Raw genomic sequence first — 21,406 nt, forward strand, 5'->3', positions numbered from 1 at the left:
TTTCTGTTATCTAGCTAACCTTATGAACCAGTTTGAGTACATGTGTAACTGCAAGATGTGGCTTGTGCAAAGAACTGTAAATGTGTACGCCATGCTGAAATTAGCTTTTAGTCTATTCCCAATTCCAAGTTCAATGCCTTTTCCTCTCCTCAGTCCAAATCCTGCATATCCTTCCAGACTCAAGCCCCTTTTTCCTGCTTTAGCCTCTATTTTGTCTTTGTTTTCAGAAATCTTTCAGTAAATATTTATTGAATAAATGCATGTTAGTAGCATCCAGTTTGACAGAATGTTAATATTATCCTTCATTGCTTTGCTTTGTGTTTGTTTTGAACTCCCCAAAAGAAGTTATATATACTACTTCTTCCCATGTTTTGTATTTTTAATTGTCTGCAGTCTGACAATGAGCTATGCTCTGTTTACAAGAATGAATGAGTGGAGTGAATGAAATTTACAATGTAACTTTCAAACTTCTGTTTCATACAAGGTCAATTCTCCCATAATTTAAGGGCCTCTAAATTCAGGTACACATGGCCATGAACTGCAAAGGTGCCCTAGAGCATGGAGGAGTGATTTATTTTTATAGTGTGCCTCTTATGCAATACGAGAAATTGAGTTAATTTGCCCAGTCAGAAGGATATTTGTTTCTACATTCAAAGCTGCAGTCATTATATATACAATTGTACACCAAGCTAATATAACATCAGCAACAAAAAAATATAGTCACCATTCAAGGCACATTACTTTGAAGTACTGAAGAGAAAGATGTGGTTGAAAAATAGTTTTTCTTAAGGGGACATAAGGATTTTTATTGTCCTGGTTCTTTTTAAGATGAAGAGATTTATATATTAACTAATAGATTTGAGTTCAAAAGAACTAGATAAGGATAATCTTGCATCTGAAAGTGAAAGGTATTAATTTGTAAAGAAAAATTATACTACATACAAATTTACATGTACTAGGTAAGGAACCACTGAGAACTCCAAAAAAAGTTGCTGAGGAAATGAGAAACAGGTAAAATGTAAATCTTTAAGTGGACATATTCAGCTGAAGTATGAGGAAGCCGCTGTAAATACTGCATGTGTGTGCGTCAGAGAGTGAGAGAGATAGGGAGAAGGCAGCAGAAAAAACAGAAAGTAGAAAGAGAATGAAGAGTTCATTCGTACATAAAAGAAAGAGATGCTGGTAAAGCAGAAGGAAAAAAGCAACAGAGCCTATTTTTGGTGATGAACAGATGTGGAAAGAACACAAAAACAACACTGCTTCTAAGACATACCTTAAAATCCTAGGTAGTTTTCAAAGGTCTATTATCTGCATCAAGCCAGGTGGGGATTTAATACCTAAGCCTTTGAAGCTCCACCCATACTGCCATTAGGGCTGCCCAGTGGCAAGCCTTCACTCTTTCGCCTCTGGTTCTGTACCCTTGCCATGATGACAATGCTCACATGTCTCCTGTGACATTCCCCTGGGACATTCTCCACTGAGGCACTGGACAGAGGCCTTCTGCAATGTACGGAAGGTAGGACTATGCAAATTGGGAGTGTACAACTTCCTAACTTTGAGTTGTAGGATTCTAGAAAGATTACATAAATACTAGTAGTGACCCATTCTCAAGCCATATTTAAACCCATTATGTTTACATGATTAAGTAGAAACCTGTTAATATACAACCATTAAAAATAAACAGCAAACAATTTACAGAATTTTTATTGTAAACAGAGGTCATTAATAGTTATTACAAAATGCATTAACTGAAACTCAAGTTAGCAATCTGAAACAAATTTATAGGTTTATTTTTGTATGGCACAGTTTGTAATCTTTGCCCCTCTCAACACTTTAAAAAAGATTACTAATATTATCTGCATTTCAATGGTTGCTTGTCAGGTTTAGCACCGTAACATTCTCACCCCTTTAAAAAACACTCATTCAAAACTAGGTTGAACTTCCACCTTTCATCATCAAAACTATCACACAAAATTTGTTTTTTCACAATGCAAAAAGAATACAGATAAATATATTTTAAAATACTGCAGACTATGTATAGGCAGTCCCTGTTTTGTGTTGTTTTGCATTTTTCCTATCTGCCCATTAGACAGTCTCTAAAAAATCCTGCATTCATTTCATTTGTCCCGCTTGTCATTGCAACTCACCTCCAGAATACTGTAGTTATTTAAACAAGCATGCATCTGCGCCCCCTCCTGGGGGCCTGTCTTTGTCATCCCCCTTCCCCAAGGTTGCTGTTTGTCATATTAGTGCTCAAGACAGGGGATGAACATACAGCAGGAAGAGATAAAGTTAGCATTTCAGTTTACGTAAAAATACCATCTGGTGGCAAGAATGAGTTGCTGAAGCTTTACTGTGACTCAAAATAGGTCATGGGTAAAACAGATAGTTTGTTCTTGTATCCGAAAATGCTATACCTGTTAACGATCAGTTCTATAAAAACATCAAAATATCCTCTCATGTCAAAAGCATTTAATGAAGATGTATCAAAAACACAACTATTTCTCAAAGAGAAGTAAAAATAGATTATTTCATGAATTACATTCAATAAATAATACTTTGTAATATAGTGTTCTGTGGTTTTTGTAAAAATACTTATTTAAAGAAACTTTTAAACAAATCTAAATAGAGTAGACAAGAAATGAGTGTGCAATTAAAAAATATACTGAGCATTTGAACAAAAATTCCAACAATTTTTCTGAATATCATCCAGATATTAAATGATATTGAATATATCCAAATGGATTCCAATATCACAACTAATAACACTCAGAAGTCATAAATCTCTTTTCTTTCATTTAAAAATTGAGCTCAGTGTTAGGTTGTAAGACAATCCTTATTTCACTGTAATTTAATGACTTCATAATCTCTAAGGTATTTAGTTTCTCCATCAGAGAGAACTATGACAATACTGAACAAAAATTGTTTTTGTATTGATTCTCTTAGCTACCCAGTTTGAAGTGACCATGACAGAATACTGTTATACTTGAATGCGGGGTGGAACCTATAATACATCTCTGATGCCTATTTTACAGCAAACTACTTTGGGGTTCCTGTCCCTGATCTTGAGTGTGTCTTAATAACACCAAAGAATTCCTTTCAAATCAAATATAAAATACATTAAAAATTGACTGGTTTGAAGGTTATAAATAATTACAATGAGATAGTGATATTAGGAGCAGAGGTAAATTCTTATAGTTACTTAAACATTATTGGTATTATCTCCTGTATTAGCACTTTTCAGTCTGGTACTTCACAACTTACTTTCAAGGCAGGGCACACATTAAGGAGGATAATATTTGTGTGGCACACTGGAGTAAACCCATCAGGCCATTCCTGGCCAGCAGAACTTGTCTGGGCCCATGGCTTCCCCACTTTCCTCTGTGCTGCCCTGATTGCTAAGAGTTTAAATATCTTGGCATCGCTGTTACCCATTCAGACACTCCACTGTGCCAAGGCCCATCAGTTGGGAAACTGGGATAGCTCACAAGGAGGCCAATTTGACTTCTCTATAGTATAATATTTTGGAACTGGATTAAGATAGTTTAAAACCTGACAGTGATTGGTCATTTTTTTGTTTGACAAGAGATTTATTTATTTTCTTATAACTAGAGTAAGCATACCTATTTTATTTGACTCTTGTCTGCTTAGGTAAGTTTGAATTAGTCTTTGTTCGTATTTCTAGAGTTTTAAATAACTGAAAATTCAGTGCAGATAGTGAAAAGAACACGGTGTTTGGAATCAGGTACGTCTAGGTTTAAATCACACCTGAATGCCAGTCCTAACTCTACTACTTTCCATGTGACATTAGTCAAGTTTAACTTCTCTGATCCTCAGTTTCCCACAGGATAAAACTGAGATAAAAACACCTACTTTTTGGTGTTGTGGTAAGAATTAGAGATATTCAATAAGCAATGTCTAGGACAATGCCTAGGATGTTTAAGATGCTCAATGATGGCTATCATTATTATTTAAAAGTTAAAGCTGAGATTTTATTTTAATTTATACCACATTATGAACACAATATTTATCATTATTTCAAGTAAATATTCAATTACAGAGTATTTTCTTCCTAGTGCTAAGGAACCACAGTTTCTTACTATCTCACATATGTAAAGTTCTTAGATGACTTCACTTGCATGTGAGAATATGGATCAAGGTCAAAGCCAAAAATCTGTGTCTTTCCTTTCAGAAGCCAAAGCCAAGACAGAGCATCAAACACTGACAGTGTACCCTTTAAACATCTTAAGTGGGTCTATCCCCATTAGAGTTACCAAGAGCTTACTTATAGTGAGTCTAAACAGTTGCTTTCAGCCCTTTATTCTTTAGAAAAGGGATAGTGCAATTTTAAAAACATCTCTTTAAAAATTAATTTAGATTTTATTCACTTCTCATAATTATTTTAGAGAGCTGTAATTTGAAGATCAGTGCAACTTAATAAAATGTATTAGAATTTAAGCTCTCTGAGAATATTTTAAATATGAAGACTATATAATAGATATAGCAGTGCTCTGCAGTTAAAATAATTACAATGAGTTATCATAAATTCTGTAAAAGAATGATTTGCATGCATACTCTTAAAAAAAAAGTCAAATCCACACATGAACATATTGATGGCTCTGGGGTTCTTCTAATATGTGTTCCCACAGGGGTTGTCTGAGACTTGGCAGCCCATGTTCTGGCTGGTTACTTGCACTTTGAAGAGAGTCCCATCAGCACACATGCAGAGCTTGTAGCGCACCCAGTCGCCACTACCCAACTGGTCTCCACTGGAGGAACTGGGTAGGCGGGTTGTGCTGACCATCACAGTTCCATTTAGGATGATGCTGTTTTCCTATTAGGAGAATAATAATAATATGATTTATTTGTGGGTGTAGAACAAAGTTAATTAAAAAAACTTACTGGCATATTAACAAAAAGGCACTTATTGGCATATTAACAGAAAGAGTGAAGTCATGACCAAAACAACAGCAGCAACAACAAAAAATAAAACATCAAGATGCTACTGGTGACTTCTCAGTCCATTCAATCCACAATGTATGTCAATAAACTTGCAACATAATTTATTTCTCAAATATTAGTTAAAATTACATTAAAGTTCCTAAATGCAAAAATAAAATTGATGTTGATAAAGTCCCAGATCACTTTCACTTGTTAACTCCTAAGGGAGTTATAACAAAGTTACTGATTTATAAGTTTTTGATGATGAGAAGAAAAGACTGGTTTTGTCCTAGAGGGAATTAATTTTAATTTCTCATGTTTTTGCAACACTGCAAAGGAAGATTAAAACCATATGATTTTGCAGACCAGGTACTCAGAACAAACTGTCTGGAGGTTCTCTTCTTCAAGACAGTGTTCCAGGAATGTTCTCGTATTGTAGGCCTTTAAAATCCTTTCTTTTTAGGGACTCTTAAACCTCTCTCCTTTCCTTCCTCCCTCTCTTCCTTTCTTCCTTTCATTCATTCAGCAAATAATTATTAAGTACCTCCTATGTGTCAGGCACTCTTCTAGGTGCTGGAGATACAGCAGTAAATAAAAAGGCAAGGTCCAAGTTCTCACAGAGTTGACATTTTAATGAGGTGGGGGCAGACAATAAACAAATGAACAGGTAGGACACATAGGACATCAGATGGGATAAATGCTATGAGGAAAGATAAAGCAGAGTAAGTAGAGAGTGACCAGGTGCGGATTCTATTTTACATAGGGTGATCAGAGAAGACCTCTCTGATGGGTCACATTCCCATAGAAACTGGATAAAGTGAGGTAGCAAGGTGAGCGGGTAACTGGGGAAGGGAACTCCAAGTAGAGGAAACAGTGCATGCAAAGGCCCCAGGGCAAAGATGTGCCTGGTGCTCTAGGGACAGTTAGGAGGCCAGTGTAGATGAAGCACAGAGCGTGAGGGGGACAACTGATAGGAGATGAGTCAAAGAAATAACTAGGGACCAGGCATGTGAGGCCAGGGATGGACTTTAGATTTTATTCCAAATTAAATGGGAAGCCATTTGGAAGGTTCTGAATAGGAAAGTGACATGATCTTTTTAAAAGGATCACTCTGGTTGCTGAGTAGAGAACAGACTGCAGGAGTGAAAGGATGCAAGCAGGAAGACAAGTTAGCAGTCTGTTCCAACAGTCCAGGCAGGAAATGATGGTTTAGGCTATGATGGTGATAGTGGAGGTGGTGAGAGGCGGCCAGACTCTATGTCTTCTGAAGGTAGAGCCAGAAGGCTGTGCTGATGGACTGATGGGTATCATTTAACAGAACAGGAACACTGAAAGAAATGCATGTTTGTGGCGGAGGGAGGACATCAAGATTTTAAACTTGTTAAATCTGAGATGTCTATCATATACCAAAGTAGAGAAGCAAGTAGGCAATTGGATATGTGAATCTTAGTTCAGAGGAGAGGTTAAAATAGGAATTCCAATCTTATAAGCCATAAGAGCCATAAGCTTATAGAGGGCCTTTAAAGCAAAGAGAGAAAGCTGGTTATAAAGTAATGGAAATGGCCAATTGATTATGCAGTAGAAGTGTATAAAATAAATATGATTCTTAAGGGACTAGTTTTCAAATTTTGTTCCATACTGCCATCTTGTGGTAATTCAATCTTACTTTCTTTAAACTGTTTCTTAAGCATTCTTTTTTAAAAAACAAGCAATTTGTTAAAATTCTTTCTAATGACGAGGTTAAAATCACATTAACTGAGTAATAAAGCTAATTATCTTTTTTTTTTCCTTTTTGTCTTTTTTCCGTGTCCGGCAACGGATCGCAACCCTCGGTGTCGCCCCTGTACCGGACCAGGACCGGCAATGGGATCACAACCCTCGGCGTTGCCCCCGCGCCTCGCTCAGCCAGTGAGCGGAAACCGGTCTGTATGTGGGATCCGAACCCTCGGCGGGAGCGCCACCGCGCTTCCCAAGCGGCACACTGAAGCAGTGTGCCACCGGGCCGGCCCAAAGCTAATTATCTTTTTAATACTGGCTTCTTTTCCTTTGTAGAGAAACTGATGTGTGTGCATATATTTCAAAATATTTTAATATCTGTCATATTAGAAACAAGGTAGAATGGGACAAGAATTTTCAGGTGGAAAAAATAAAAGGTTTTGGTAACTTGCTAATGGTGTATATGCAGATCTCTTACATCCTCTTGCTTCTTTGACTTTCTCATGCAGAGAACAACAGTCTCACTGGGGCCACTCTTCTCTCAGAGGAATGGCTTCTTACCACAATACATGTAAAAATACTCAGTATTGCTATTGAATTTTTAGTAAGAATTACATTTTATGTTTGTCTCAATTTATTTAGAGATAGGTTTATGTGCTTCAGGGGAAAAAGGCTGTTTCTGGAAGTGAAAGAAAACTACTCAATTTTTAAAAATTTCCTTTTCCAAGAACTGTGAAATTGAACTTTTTTAAAAAGAAAAGAATTATTTATAAGTCCTTAGGTTTGGGTTCATTTTTGTCATGTAATGCTTGGTAAGACAAATGTAGTTAGCTTTAGTTAAGTTAACTTTAGCATGTAGTAGGTACCCAAAGGCATTTTGAATAAATATGCTTTGACCAGACTTGTGGGCCAATATAAAGTTTTTGGACTTATGGCTCCCTTATACGATATATGATACCTGTTAAAGTTCGGATATAATCTGGGCAGCACAAAGAAAATTTCAATTGCAACACCCACAATAACGGCAAAAATATTTTTCTTTACAGTTAATAACAGATGTCTAAATAAAAATACATTTTATACATTTGTTAATTGTTTTCTTTCACATCACTGGATATAAAACCCAGCAAGGGATATGAAAAATTTTTAATTAAAAACAACAACAACAGCAACTTCAAGGCATGGATACTTACTTTGCTCTTCTAGAATTCTCTTTTAGAAGGTTTTTTTTTTTTCTTTCCCATTTTATAATAATATGAGGGTATTTCAAAAGGTTTGTGGAAAAATAGAATTAGAAAGGTAACACAACTCTTTCCATGAACTTTTTGAAGTATCCTCGTAAAAGTGATCATTATATTAAAAAAAAAATTTTTTTTAGAAAATACAGGCTAACAGAAATGAAGATAAAATGAAATAATTTGTTACTGTGCTACTCATAGCTAAATATTGTGGACATTTTGGCACACCCTTCCAAATTCTTATTAACATACATATGTTCTGAAAAACAAAAATATTTCACAAACTGTTTTGTAACTGTCTTTTACTTCACAATCCATTTTGAACATCTATGTCAGGGCCGGCCCGGTGGCGCACTGCTATAGTGCGCCGCTTGGGAAGTGTGGCGGCGCTCCCGCCAAGGGTTTGGATCCCACATACAGACCGGTTCCCGCTCACTGGCTGAGCGAGGCGCGGGAGCAGCACCGAGGGTTGCGATCCCGTTTCCGGTCCCAGTCCGGTACGGGGGCGACACTGAGGGTTGCGATCTGTTGCCGGACACGGAAAAAGACAAAAAAAAAAATATACAACTACATCATCATTTTTAATAATTGCATACTATTCCACATATGGACTTATGTATCCAAGAACCTAATAATTCTCTTAAACTCTTTAATACTCACAGCCTTTAACTCCATATTACCACCCATGTGAAACTCAATGGTTTTGCCCATAATGAACACTCCTTCATTTCCACGCACAATAGCACGCCCATCAACTTTTATATTTAAATCACTGGTAGCATTGCTGGTAATCTGAAAATTAAAAAAAAGAAAAATACCGAAAAGAGTTTCTAAATTGATGTAAGATTATCAGAGATAAAGAAATAGGCACTTCACCCATGAGATATGAAAGACGAGTATTTTTATTCATGTTTTAAAGATGTGGAAATTGAGATGAAGAGAGAGGACTTGACGATGGCCACACAGCTCGTTAATGACAGATCTACAACTAATCCTTTCCAATGTTCTGGAATATACTCTTTCATACCACTATAAAACGGCATAACTCTCCTCCCACTTTATAACTTTAGACAATAATTCTCTCCCAGTAGTAAGCAAAGAAAATAAATCATACCCTTTCAGTAGATGCTTTTTGAACATTCAAACTTTTTACTCCACTTGGCAAATGAAACTCATGAGTTTCATAGTCTGTGCTGAATAAGACATTCTGAGTCCTTGGGTCGAAAAACTGCATACCAATGTCACTCGTAATAGAAGTTTTGTTCTTTTCTACACTGAGCTTTGTTGTCCCTTGCTGAAAAACAATCTTCAAAAAACCACTTTATTATGAATATGTTTTCAAAGAATACTGCAACTGAAATCATGAATAATATTTAAAAAAACCCCAAAGAAAACCCACTACAAAACCCTACAAAAAAACTTACAATAACAGACTAACTTCAAATACTTTTAACTGTGTCTGTCTTCCCTCCACCCACTTGGGAGAAAAGTTCTTGAAAGTGAAGGCTTGTGTGTTTATTTGCTAACACTGCCTTGCCCAAGTACTTCAATCACAGAGAACACAGCCCAAGCCTAAGATGGGCAGGGGTGGGAGTAAGAATATCTCCTGGAGGCTTTATTTGGTTGAAAACCTATGTTATGGCAGCCATTTGGCATGGGCAGCCACTGACTAGATTGGAATGTTCTCTTCCAGACTCCCAGAAGATGCAGGGTATTCCAACCTAGGAAGGTGCTTTTTAAAAAACTTTTATTTATATTTATTTTTGTCAGGTACAGTGTGTTGTTTCAATACGTGCATACATTGCACAGTGATTCACTTAAGAGTGGACAGCATATTTCTGTACCCATTAGTCCATCATTTCTCCTCTCCCCCACCCCCTGTCCCTCTGGTAACTATTATTCGACTCTCTAGGAAGGCACTTTTTTAATGGCTTCCTTGTATGGAGGACAGAAGAGCAACTTACGTAATCTTATACTAATTACATCTCTCATAGAAAATGCTACCATTGAGCAAAATCTAGAATATTAAGGAAGCATCTAACTTTAATGGATTACAAGACCAACAATATTATTAAATATATTTATAAATTTTCTCTAAATGAAAATATCCATTTGCAATAACTAACTCTAGATTCTCGCAAAAAAATTTTCTCTAATGTCCCTCTTCCATTTGTACTGTATTTCAATTAATGTGGTAACTTACGGGCTGGTTGTTGCCAGTGATGACCAAATTTTCATTTCGCCTTCCTCCTACTGTGCTCTTATAAAGAGGATGTATAACTCCCATGTCAGATACTTGCTTAAATCGAAGCAGACCACTTTCATGAAACTCCATGCTGTCACAGCCATTTGGTCCAATGCGAATCACAACCCAGATAACAAGTGTTATCTTAAAAAGAACACAAGCCCACTGTTAACAGGCAGCATACATTTAACATAATTGGAAAACAAACAGAAAATATCATTGCCAAAACATTAAAGACTTCCTGAAAGGTTCAATCAGTGAGATGAACTAACCAATTGGTTTTCCACTTACAAACAAAACTAATTTTATTTTTACTAAGGTATTATATGCAAATAGCCAAAAGTCAAAACCTCCTATAAGGTCTGTAATAAAAAAGAGCAGTTTCTTATTTCTTCTACCTTCTCTACATTTCATTCCCAAGGAATAACCACTTTCAATAACTTTAACTATTTTGTCTAGAATTTACCTCCAATTTCTAAATAACATATGCATACTGTTATTTCTTCATTCATCAAGTTTAGGTTTCATCTATTAATTTCCTATTTTAGCAGATTAGAATTTTAGGTCATTTATACCTCTTCTCTCCCCCAACTCCAATCTCAAGTTTTGGTTAAACCCATGTTCAGTACTTTCAGTATTATAAACACGTAAATATTGTTTACTGCTAAACCAGACACTATACTATGATGGTATTTCCTATCTTGTACTTTGCATCTCAGAGTTTAATACTTCTTTATTTGCCTAATTTGTTTGAAAATCTAACTAAATCTCAAACCCTCCAACGTTTCTGTAAAAATCTCTCAATGAAATGTCCTATAAATCCAAACCTCTCAGATGACGTATTAATTTTATTTTTCACTTCCAGGAAATTTTTCTGGAATCTCTATCTTCCTGCTCCAATCTGGACTGGTTACTCTCTGGACTTCCTGCACAGCTGTAATCATGACCTTTTCCTTCACTTTCATACTGGATCTTTATTTCGTCATTCTCCTGTGCTAGAAAACCAGTTTCCTATACCCTTGTCTTCAACTTTCTTGGTTTAGTGCTTTCTTTTGGGAGAGCACTTCTGCCAGTGGCTTCCTTAGAAACAATGTATGAGAAATAAAATTTTCTGGAAACTGTACATGGCAAAAATATGCCTTTATAATCCCTTGCCTTTGATTGATAGTCTGAATAGGTTATGTTTCTAGATTTGAAATTATTTTCTTTTTGAACTTTGAAAGCCATTGCTTTATTGCCTTCCAGTTTCCAATGCTGCTTTTGAGAGGCCCAATGGCACTGTGGTTTATATTCTTTATATATAACCTGTTTTGTTTTGTTTTTTCTCCTCTGGAAGACTTTAGGATCTTTTCTTTATGCTTGGTTTTCTTAAATTCATAGTAATGGCCTCGGCATGAGTCTTTTTTATGCATTATGCTGGTTCCAGAATAGTAGTTTTCAATCTGTTCTAGGAAAGTTTCTTAATGCATTTATTTCATAACTTTCTCCCCAATGTTTTTTTCTGTTCTCTGTTTCTGAAACTCCTATTAATAGCATGTTAGAGCTCCTGGATTAATTCTTTAACTTTGTCGAACTTTCTGGAAGAGTTCCTTTTCTTTATCTTCCAATATCTATCCACTCATCCATCCATCCATCTCTGTGTGTGTGTGTATTTCTATGAGTTCTTCATTATTCTTCAATTGCTCTTTATAAATGGCATTTTTTTTTTAAGTTTTCCATTATTTGTTGCATTTTCTCTATCTCCCTGAGTTTCTGCTTCCTCCATGGTTTGGGTGTTTTGGTGTCTATCATTTTCAATTCTTAGAGCTTTCCTCCAAAACCTATTGATCCCTAGCTTAGTGTTTAGACTTAACAGTGAGGTTGTAAAAAGCCCATGGAAAATTTTCTATGTGGAGTTGGGCTTATGACTGACAGCCTGCACAATAGGAAGGTTTGGCTTTTTCACTGGGACCTGCAAATGTCAATATCTTCAGACCTTTTCTCTACATGCCTCAGTTTCTCCAGAGAAGGTTCCTCTATCTCTTGCCTGGGGCCAGGAAGCTGGAGGTGGAAGATAAGGATAAGGGAGCACAGGAAAGTCAGTCTCAGAGCTCAGACTCCCCTGACTTCATATGGAAACACACCCCTACCCTCCTCTGCAATGTCCTCAGGCAGAAAGAACTCTGTCTGCTCCACTGTGTCCAGAGACACACTAGTTTTGGGTGGGATTAGGAGGAGTAGGTGTATGGCTGCTGGATCTGAATCACTTCAGAACTGCTGCAGGGCTGGCCCGTGGCTCACTTGGGAGAGCGTGGTACTGACAACACCAAGTCAAGGGTTAAGATCTCCTTACCGGTCATATTTAAAAAAAAAAAAAGAATGCAACCATGTTCATAATCAGTTTTATGTATACCAATAATCACTCTTTCTGAAATTATCTGTCTACACATATGCCAGAGGGTCTCAAATTTAACCCTCAGATAGTCACAACCACAAATTAAAAATCCTTCTTCTTTAAAAAAGCAAATATCTTTGGAAAAGGCAACATATCAATCGGGTCCTCAGCACAAAGTATAAATCAGCCTACCAGATCCTTTCATTCTTTGACAACAGGGATTTAGGGTACAAAATATAACCTTTTACTACCATCATAGAGTTTATAATTTTATAATCTAGCTGAAGAGGCAATACAAAACACAGGAAAAGTTGAATGAAAACAGAAAGGATTATACTTTTTAGGAGAGACAAAGGTAGTAATATCAAGCCAAAGTTCTCTTCCACTGAGTCAACTTTACCCTTATTAAAAGTTAAGTCCTTTAAAGGGAAGAATCCATGAACATTTTTTTCCTAAATGAGATAAATATAAGGAAATATTTGCATACTAAGTTTTTTATACAGTCATTAAAACCCAATAGGAAATGAATCATGTATAGAAAAGCAGAAAATAAAGACACTCCCCAAAGAAATTACAGAAACAAAGTCCATTTCAAAGAGATGAAAAGTCCCCCAGGATAATTAAAGAATATTCTGTACCATATACTCACAATTAAATTGATGACAGCCAGGATGAACAAGAGGATAATAACACAGATGGCTAAATTGCCCTTTCTCCCTCTCAATCCTGTTTTATGGAGACGATCTTCATCAATTGGAATATAACCAGCTTTAAAGTTACTATTGTGCTCTTTATTAACATTCCTTCTCTCAACAGCCTTTTCACGCATGGACTTCTTTACAGGACCATTGGAACTTTGCTAAGAACAAAATACAACACAATTAAACAGCTGTGCCCTCTCTTTTTGATGCATTTATTTATTAAGTGCAAATTTATAGCTAAAAAAAGCTGAATTGCTTAATGATATATTTTGCACTAATAAACTATAAGTCACATTGACTTGCAGGCTCCAAGTAAGGACATTACTGTGCTTAGAGGGATAGAGTAGAATCCTCAGTGTTATTTAATAACATATTTTTCCTCTCTGCTTTCAATAGTCCTACTCTAATAAAGTGTACCACTCATTTCTGGGCAGAGTTAACATGTACAATCCATGGGGGGGTAATCTTGTTTTTATTAATGATTTATGAATTTGTTTACTTATATACACACATACACACATATCTGTCATTTAATGAAAAGAATTTGGAATGGCTGGCATAACTGATTATTTATAATTCCATTGACTAAAGTTAACATTGTCCTAAACCAGCAGTTTTCAAAGTGCGGCTGGGGAGTCCTGGGAGGGGGTTCACCTGAACCCTTTTGAGAGTTTGAAATATCAAACAGATTTTCAAAATAACACCAAATTGTTACTTCCTTTTTTATTCTCCTACTCTCATGAATGTCCAGTAGAATTGTCCAGAGGCTACATGACCATATGTGATGGCATCATCATTCTAACAGCTAATGGAATGTGTGCTTGAATATTCCTGAGCTTTAAACATTTCTCAATTTTAATTTCTAATTTAATATGGTAAATATCAATAAATATAATGCACATAAACAAAAGTTCTCTGGGGTCTTCAATAATTTTTAAGAGTGAGAAGAGAAACTGAGACCCCAAAACTTGAGAATCTCTCACCTATAGTTGAATGCCATTTTAGATAATATTTTTGTACATCACAAACACAAAAGGAATGAGCAGAAATGGATACTGTTCAACTTACCTATTTTTCAGAGCTCTGAGAAAACTCATTTATTGAATAAGCACATAGTAAATAAGCACTTCATGCTTAAACATTAATACCATAAATAGGAATACAAAAGATATAGAGGACAGAACCCTTATCCTCTAGGTATTACAGACATGATTTATATAGATAAATAGTTAATAATACAATAAAGCACTCTGTATGTTCAGGTGCCAAAATCAACTGTATAGGCAATACATGCTGTGGAGCTCACAGGGAGGGGAATCAGGATGCCCGGAGTTGCTAGGACAATGGGGAGGAGCAGGTGGGTCAGATCCAGCAGAGCTGGGAGAACAAAGTGGGAAAAGCAAAGCCAGGTTGTGAAGGTTCTTGGATAGCAGGGTACACATTCTAGTTTATTTTTCTGTTTAACTGGGGTCACTGGAGGTTTTGAGCATGAGTGATATATGTTTCAGGGTGTTATGTGTGTGGGTGTTTGTAGGAGAGATAGAAAAGAGGAATACTGGTAGGTAGGTGTTGGGGATATTGTAGTAATGAGGGTTTGAGATAACGAGGAACTAAACAAATGTGGGATGAAAAAGGATAGATTAAAAAGATGCTTCAAAAGAAGACAACTGGGGCCGAGCCCGTGGCGCACTCGGGAGGGTTCGGATCCTATATAGGGATGACCGGTGCGCTCACAGTGCTCACTGGCTGAGCGCGGTGCGGCCGGTCTCAAAAAGGACAAAAAAAAAAAGAAGACAACTGAATTTGTAGTGAGGTTCAAAAAATAATCTCATGTTTATTGTATGGTGGGAAACAAAGGAAGGCAGGTTCTACACGTGTTGCCTTCTGAACTGAATGAAATATACCACATACCTCGAAGGTAGCTGGAAATATGGGACTGGATATTAGGTTGTTCAGGACTAGACACACAGATTTAAGAGTCTTCAGCCTAGAGGTAAGTTAAAGCTGAGACCACATCATTTCACTGTGAAACTAGTATAGAGGGAAGAGAATAAAGAGCTGAGGATGTAGTACAGTTTTGGGAAACTTTAAATATTCAGGACCACTAGAATAGGACAAATATAGTAGTCCCCCCTTATTCACGGTTTCACTCTTTCCATGTTTTCAGTTACCTACAGTCAACCACAGACTGAAAATATTAAATGAAAAATTCCAGGGCCGGCCCGTGGCTCACTCGGGAGAGTGCGGTGCTGATAACACCAAGGCCACAGGTTCGGATCCCATATAGGGATGGCCGGTTAGCTCACTGGGTGAGCGTGGTGCTGACAACACCAAGTCAAGGGTTAAGATCCCCTTACCGGTCATCTTTTTTTAAAAAAATAAATAAATAAAAAAAGAAAAATTCCAGAAATAAACAATTCATAAGTTTTCAATTGTGTGTTCTGAGTAGTGTGGTGAAATCTCTCGTCATCCTGCTCCATCTCACCCAGAATGTAAATCATCCCTCTGTCCAGTCCATTCCCCTGTCTATGCTACCTGCCTGTTAGTCACTTAGTAGCCACCTTTGTTGTCAGACTGACTTTCCTAGTATTGTGGTGCTTTTGTTCACGTAACCCTTATTTTCCTTTATATTGGCCCCAAGGCACAAGAGTAGTGATGCTGGTATGTTGTTATAATTGTTCTATTTTTTTATTATTGCTGTTAATCTCTTATTGTGCCTAATTTATAAATTAAACTTCATTGTATGTATGTATAGGAAGAAACATAGTATATATAGGGTTCATTCAATATTATCTGAGGTTTCAGGCACCCACTGGGGGTCTTGGGGACTACTGTACAATGAATGGTGAGAAAACCAAGAATGTGCAGTACTGCTTAACTTGATCTGTCAAGAAGTGCCTTCAAAACCTTCAAAGACGATCTCTGAACAGCAAACAGGTAAGGAGGAAATAGTCTCAAAAAGATGCCAACATGTATACAGCTATTTAAATGAGTCTAGAAGGAGAACAGAGGAAAGAGAAAATTATAGCTAAAGAATTATGAGATGTCAGAGGAAAGCTGTGTTTTAGTCTTTTTCCTCCCCCTTCCCTATTTTGGGGGAAGACTTATGTCAAAGGGGTAAAAAGCCAAGAGGGGTAAAGACCAAAGGTCTCAGAGTGGGGCAGATAATGTGGGAAATAAGATCTTTCATGAGGCAGGAAAGAAAGAGATATAGAATACAGGAGAAAAGAATAGCCTTAAAGGGTGGAATCCTGCTTCATTTGAAACTGGATAGAATGGTTCAGACCAAAAAGAGAAAACATTCTTCTTCCTAGGGACATAGGTCAAGAAACAGTGGAGAGGGCGATTGGAATCTTAATGTGGTGGCAGGAGTAGCAAGCTGGTTGAAGGCTTATGGAAAATGGAAAAAGACAGGAATAATTATTTTTTTTTTTTGGTCCTTTTTTGTGACCGGTAAGGGGATTGCAACCCTTGGCTTGGTGTCGCCCGCACCGTGCTCACTGCTGAGCGCACCGGCCATTCCTATATAGGATCTGAACCCACGGCGGGAGCGTCGCTGCGCTCCCAGCGCCGCACTCTCCCAAGTGTGCCACGGGGCCGGCCCATAATCATTTTGAATAAGATGGCAGACAAAAGTTTAAAAATTCCACAAAGGAGTAAGGAAGATTCCATAGGAGGTAATATAATCTATCTAAAAGATTTTAGAACAAAACAGATTGCCCAATATACTTGTGTAGGTTGTACAGTGCCCGAGGCTGTAACATCTAAGAGGGTGCACTGAAAATGTAGACATCTCAGAGCTGAATATGCATTTTGATACTTTTCGGCTGAATGCGATAAAATACCTTAAGGGAGAGGTGCTTTCTTCTAATTTGCACAAGACACAGTATGGGCTTGGGACAGTTCTAATAAGTGAGCAACTTAAAAGTCAGCCAGAGGTTGAACACAGGTCCACATAAAAGAGAGAAAGGACAAAATTCATCCTTCTTGGGATATATATTCACTTTTCTCTGCCAATGCATGTACATTATCATTTAACATTTAGCATTTAACATTTACTGAATAGTTATCATATGCCAGGTGCTCCAAACTACCAACATGAACAAGACATAGGGCCATTCTTCAAGGAGCTTACTTATAGGCCAGCAGGGTAGACAGACAAGGTCACTACCAACTGCAGTACAACACGGTTAGTGCTATAGTGCAGCAGTGCATACAATACTGAAAAGGTACAAAAGAGGAATGCAACTCCATTTAGCAGGCAGGGGCATCAGTGAAGGTTTCTAAGAAAAGCTGAGGTTTGACTTGAATCTTGAAGGATGGACAGGAGTTAGCCAGGCAGGAGAGCAGAGAAGGGTATTCTAGGCAGAAGGAACAGCATGAAGACTTTGAGTACAAGTCATCTCTGGGGGAACTCATTTTGGTAACTTCATGTGGATGGTGGGGATAGGTATAGCAGTGAGGCAAAAAAATGAGGTGAGAGATATGTTTAGGGGCCAGTAAATGACATAAGTGTCATGGCAATAATGATAAACTATCCTTAAGGCAATGGAGAACTACTGAAGATTTAAAATAGGTTAGTGATACGATCAGACTTGCACTGTAACAAAATCACACCAAAAAGAGAAGGACTTGAAGAGAAGAGCCTAGAGATGAAGATATCAACAGAGTCCAAATGAGTGCCTGACTGAGCTTCAGGTTTGGAGATGAAGAGAAGATTGGAGAGAGGCTTTAAGAGGTAGAACTGAGGCTTCTGGTGAAGATGGTGGAATAGACGGTCCCCAGGATCACTCTCTCCCACAAATCAACCAATTTACAGCTATAAAAAAAAGCAATGACAGTCAAGCTGGGGCTGCTAGAGCTCAGGGGAAGAGGAGGAGAGACCTATGGAGTGCATGAAGGTGGGAGAAGCCACAATGACAGAAAGAAAAAACTGCTCTAACTGTTTCAAGCCCCAGCCATGTCCAGGCTGGAGCTGCTGAGCTCATGGAGCAGGAACGGACAAAAGCCACAGCTGTGCCCTTTGGATTGAGTTGCTTGGAGGCAGCAGGGGAGAAGAGGGCCATGGTGGCCCCCAGGCCAGCAAGACCACTAATAGGGTTCCCGTGGTCCCATATAGGAGCGAGGAGCCACAACAACTGAAAAAAGGAGCCTCTCAGAGGCTGGTGAGTCATTGCAAGGGACAGAAGCATGGCCTGTCCCACGGGAAGTGTTTGCAGCACAGGCAGTGGGGGAGACAGGCCCACCAGGGGAACGCTGGGGCACAGTAAGGACAGCTGATCTGCACCCCAATCAGCAAAGGACCACTCAGAGGAAACAGGTTAGGAATATAGAATTGCATGGGGTGCAGTTTGATGAAAAGACTCAGGCCTGGACCAAAGTTTCTACACAACCCAGGTGTACTGGATCTCTTGAGAGCCGGAAGTACCTGTAAAGTCAATCATTAAAACCTAAGCTGAACAAAAAGCCTTCCCCAAGGAATCAGCAGCAAAGCAGCAATTTACCTCAACCCCAGAGCTCAAGTGCTGGTCTCCACAGAAGTCCCGCCATTTTAGAAGTAAGCAAAGGACAACAAATTAGTTCTAGTGCAGAGTTAAAATGGTAGGAACAGAAAATCCAACACAGAAATGAAAGAAAAATCAAAGTGCCTGCAACCAGAGACAAAGTTTCATATTAACTAGTACAAGTCTCATTTCACCAAACACCTAAGCACACCTATAACACCTAGAAGGACCAGAAGTCCCCTGGGCTACTAAGCCAGAAAGGGGAGAGGTGCTCCCCAACACCTGCAACCAATACGGAGGGTGGGATATGAGGCCCCCCCATGCGCAGCCAGCCCAGTGACAACCACCAAGCTGCAGCAAGAAGGGCCCCGTGTTCCCGAGCTGGAACAGTCGGAGGTGGAGAGGGCTTTTGCCACACTCCCTGACATCTGCACTCAGCCCAGCAATGACCAAGCCACCACTGGAAGCCCCCCATCTCCCCTGTGGGAACGAGGGGGGTGCCACAGGCCTCAATCCTGCCCCTCCTTTCTCCTTCCATCTCATTTCCTTCCCCTTTCCCCTCTCCCCCTCCCTCCCAACTGCTCCGCAACAACATCTTAGAATGTAAAAAATAACAGTAATAAAATTACATTTTCTAAAAAAAAAACAAAAATGAGGTAGAATTGTCAGGACCTGGTAATTAATTGGATATAAATGTGACACAGAGGGGTTGTAGTGGATTGAATTATGTCCCCCCAAAACTCAACAAAGCTTGAATTTCGTCCCCCAAATTTTATGTATTAGAAACTTAACCCCCACTGTGATTGTTAAGAGGGAGGGAAATCCTATTATGGTAATTGAAAGGTGGAGCCCTGAAGAGGTGATTGGATTGTAGGACCGTGCAGTAGTGAATGGATTAAAAATGGTGGTCAGGGGTGTGGTTCTGAGGGCTTTAAAAGAAGAGGAGAGTCTCTCTCTCCTCTCTCTCCTCCCCCTCCCCCTTTCCTTCTCCCTCCTTCTCTGCTTCCATCATCTTGCAATGTGAGACCCCTGAGTCACTGTCGCCACCACCTGGACTTCCCAGCCTCAGAAACTGTGAGCTATAAATTTCGTTTTTCTTTATAAATCACCCAGTTTCAGGTACTTTGTTATAAGCAATGGGACGGGACTAATACAGGGGTGTAAGACGAGTTCCATGCAGGACAGACTACATAATTTGTGGGGTCCAGAGCAAAAAGAAAACGTGGGGCTCCTTGTCCAAATATCAAGCCCAGGACAGCAGAGCATTAAACTAAGTGGCAGTCCTTCTGAACTCCCTCAAGCTGGCCAGCCCTGCTCCTAGGTTAACCAAGTGGTTGTAGATACGATGCAGTCCAGTTTTGAACGTTTTTGAGTTTGAGGTCACTATGGCACATTCAGTTAAGTTCAAGGCTGGAGACATAAATGCATAGATTTGAACTGAAGACTGAAGAATGAGTCAGATTGCCTAGCTTATGTACAAAGTAGAAATAGAATGTCAAGAACCTTGAGAGTTTCAATAGGTATGATGTAGATGGGGAAAAAATTGTCTAAAACAGCGACTGATAAATTAGGAGGGAAATCAGGAAAGCCAAGGGACAATTTTAAGCTCAACAACTTCAAGAAGCTTTGTCTCCTTTTAGTTGCACTCATTGTTTTATATTTTACTTTATTGTTACACATCTGCAGCTGACCTCTTGTCATATCTCATTTTTCTACATTTATTTGGCAGTTTGACTTTAAGATCCCTGAAGGCAGGTTTTAGGTCTTCTATATTTCATGTCCCTTTGGATGAGCCTCCAGTGACATATATCTAATAGGTCTCTAAAAAGTTCATTACCTAAAAAAATCTTTCCAAAGGTCAAAGAGAATGTTGAAAATCTGACTCTTTTTTTCCAACAATGTTGAGGAATGAGACTTTTTCAAGAGAAACTATCATATAGTTTTTAAAAAGAAAACAATAGTTAAGGGGAAAAAGTGACTAGGAGAATTATTTTTATTATAATAAATCACTCTAGCAATTATATGCATGTATATGTATATAGGCATATACATTTACACGCACACATATGCGTGTACGCATATGTATAGCTTGATTTGGGAGGAAAAGCCCTTTAAACTATTATAAATTACAAGTTTACAATGCACGTCGGGAAATCTGTGATAAATCATTTTTTAAAAGTGATTTTAAACCAACCGGACAGCAGACGGTTTTATGCGGGTGTCTAAATCTCCAAAAAACACAGTGGGAGGGGAAACCTGCAATGCCTGCATATCTGGGATGGCAGAAATAAGTGGCCGCAAGCTGACACCCAGGCAACAGCTGACCATTTCTTGACTGGTGTCAGGGGCGCCTCCGGATTGGGGCCGAGGTTATTTTTATCCGCATCTTTGCTGGCGGAGGAGCGGGGCAAGTCCCTGCGCAGGCTCCGGGCTGGCACGGCCCTTCGGACGGCGCCCCCTCCTCATCCCCGCAGACGGACAACCAGGCCATGTCGAGGGCCGGGGCTTGCTCCCTCTCCCCGGCCTGGGAGCTCCTGCCCAGGGTCCTGTCCGGCCTTCGCCAGCATCCCCGGCAGCGGACAGCTCCTCCCGCCCCGCCCCGCGGAGCCAGGCCCCCGCCAGCCCTCGCCTCCCGACCCCCGCCGGCCGGCCCTACCGCGGGCCCCCCGGGCAGGACCCGCTTCCCA

General features: G+C 38.9%; 1 protein-coding gene across 1 annotated transcript in view; it reads right to left on the minus strand.

Annotated features, from left to right (window-relative positions):
* Window positions 1–1,686: 1,686 nt before the first annotated feature.
* SGCB (sarcoglycan, beta (43kDa dystrophin-associated glycoprotein)) overlaps window positions 1,687–21,406 on the minus strand; it is a 20,956-nt gene continuing 1,236 nt past the window's right edge. The window contains exons 2-6 of the mRNA XM_008587044.1: window positions 13,164–13,373; window positions 10,099–10,284; window positions 9,010–9,201; window positions 8,556–8,687; window positions 1,687–4,834 (exon numbers count right to left, since the gene is read on the minus strand). Coding sequence (XP_008585266.1) covers window positions 4,631–4,834; window positions 8,556–8,687; window positions 9,010–9,201; window positions 10,099–10,284; window positions 13,164–13,373 — 924 coding nt within the window. The 3' untranslated portion in view covers window positions 1,687–4,630. The remainder of the gene's footprint in view (window positions 4,835–8,555; window positions 8,688–9,009; window positions 9,202–10,098; window positions 10,285–13,163; window positions 13,374–21,406) is intronic.

This window comes from Galeopterus variegatus, unplaced genomic scaffold, assembly GCF_000696425.1.
Source record: "Galeopterus variegatus unplaced genomic scaffold, G_variegatus-3.0.2 Scaffold4231, whole genome shotgun sequence".
Lineage (NCBI taxonomy): Eukaryota > Metazoa > Chordata > Mammalia > Dermoptera > Cynocephalidae > Galeopterus > Galeopterus variegatus.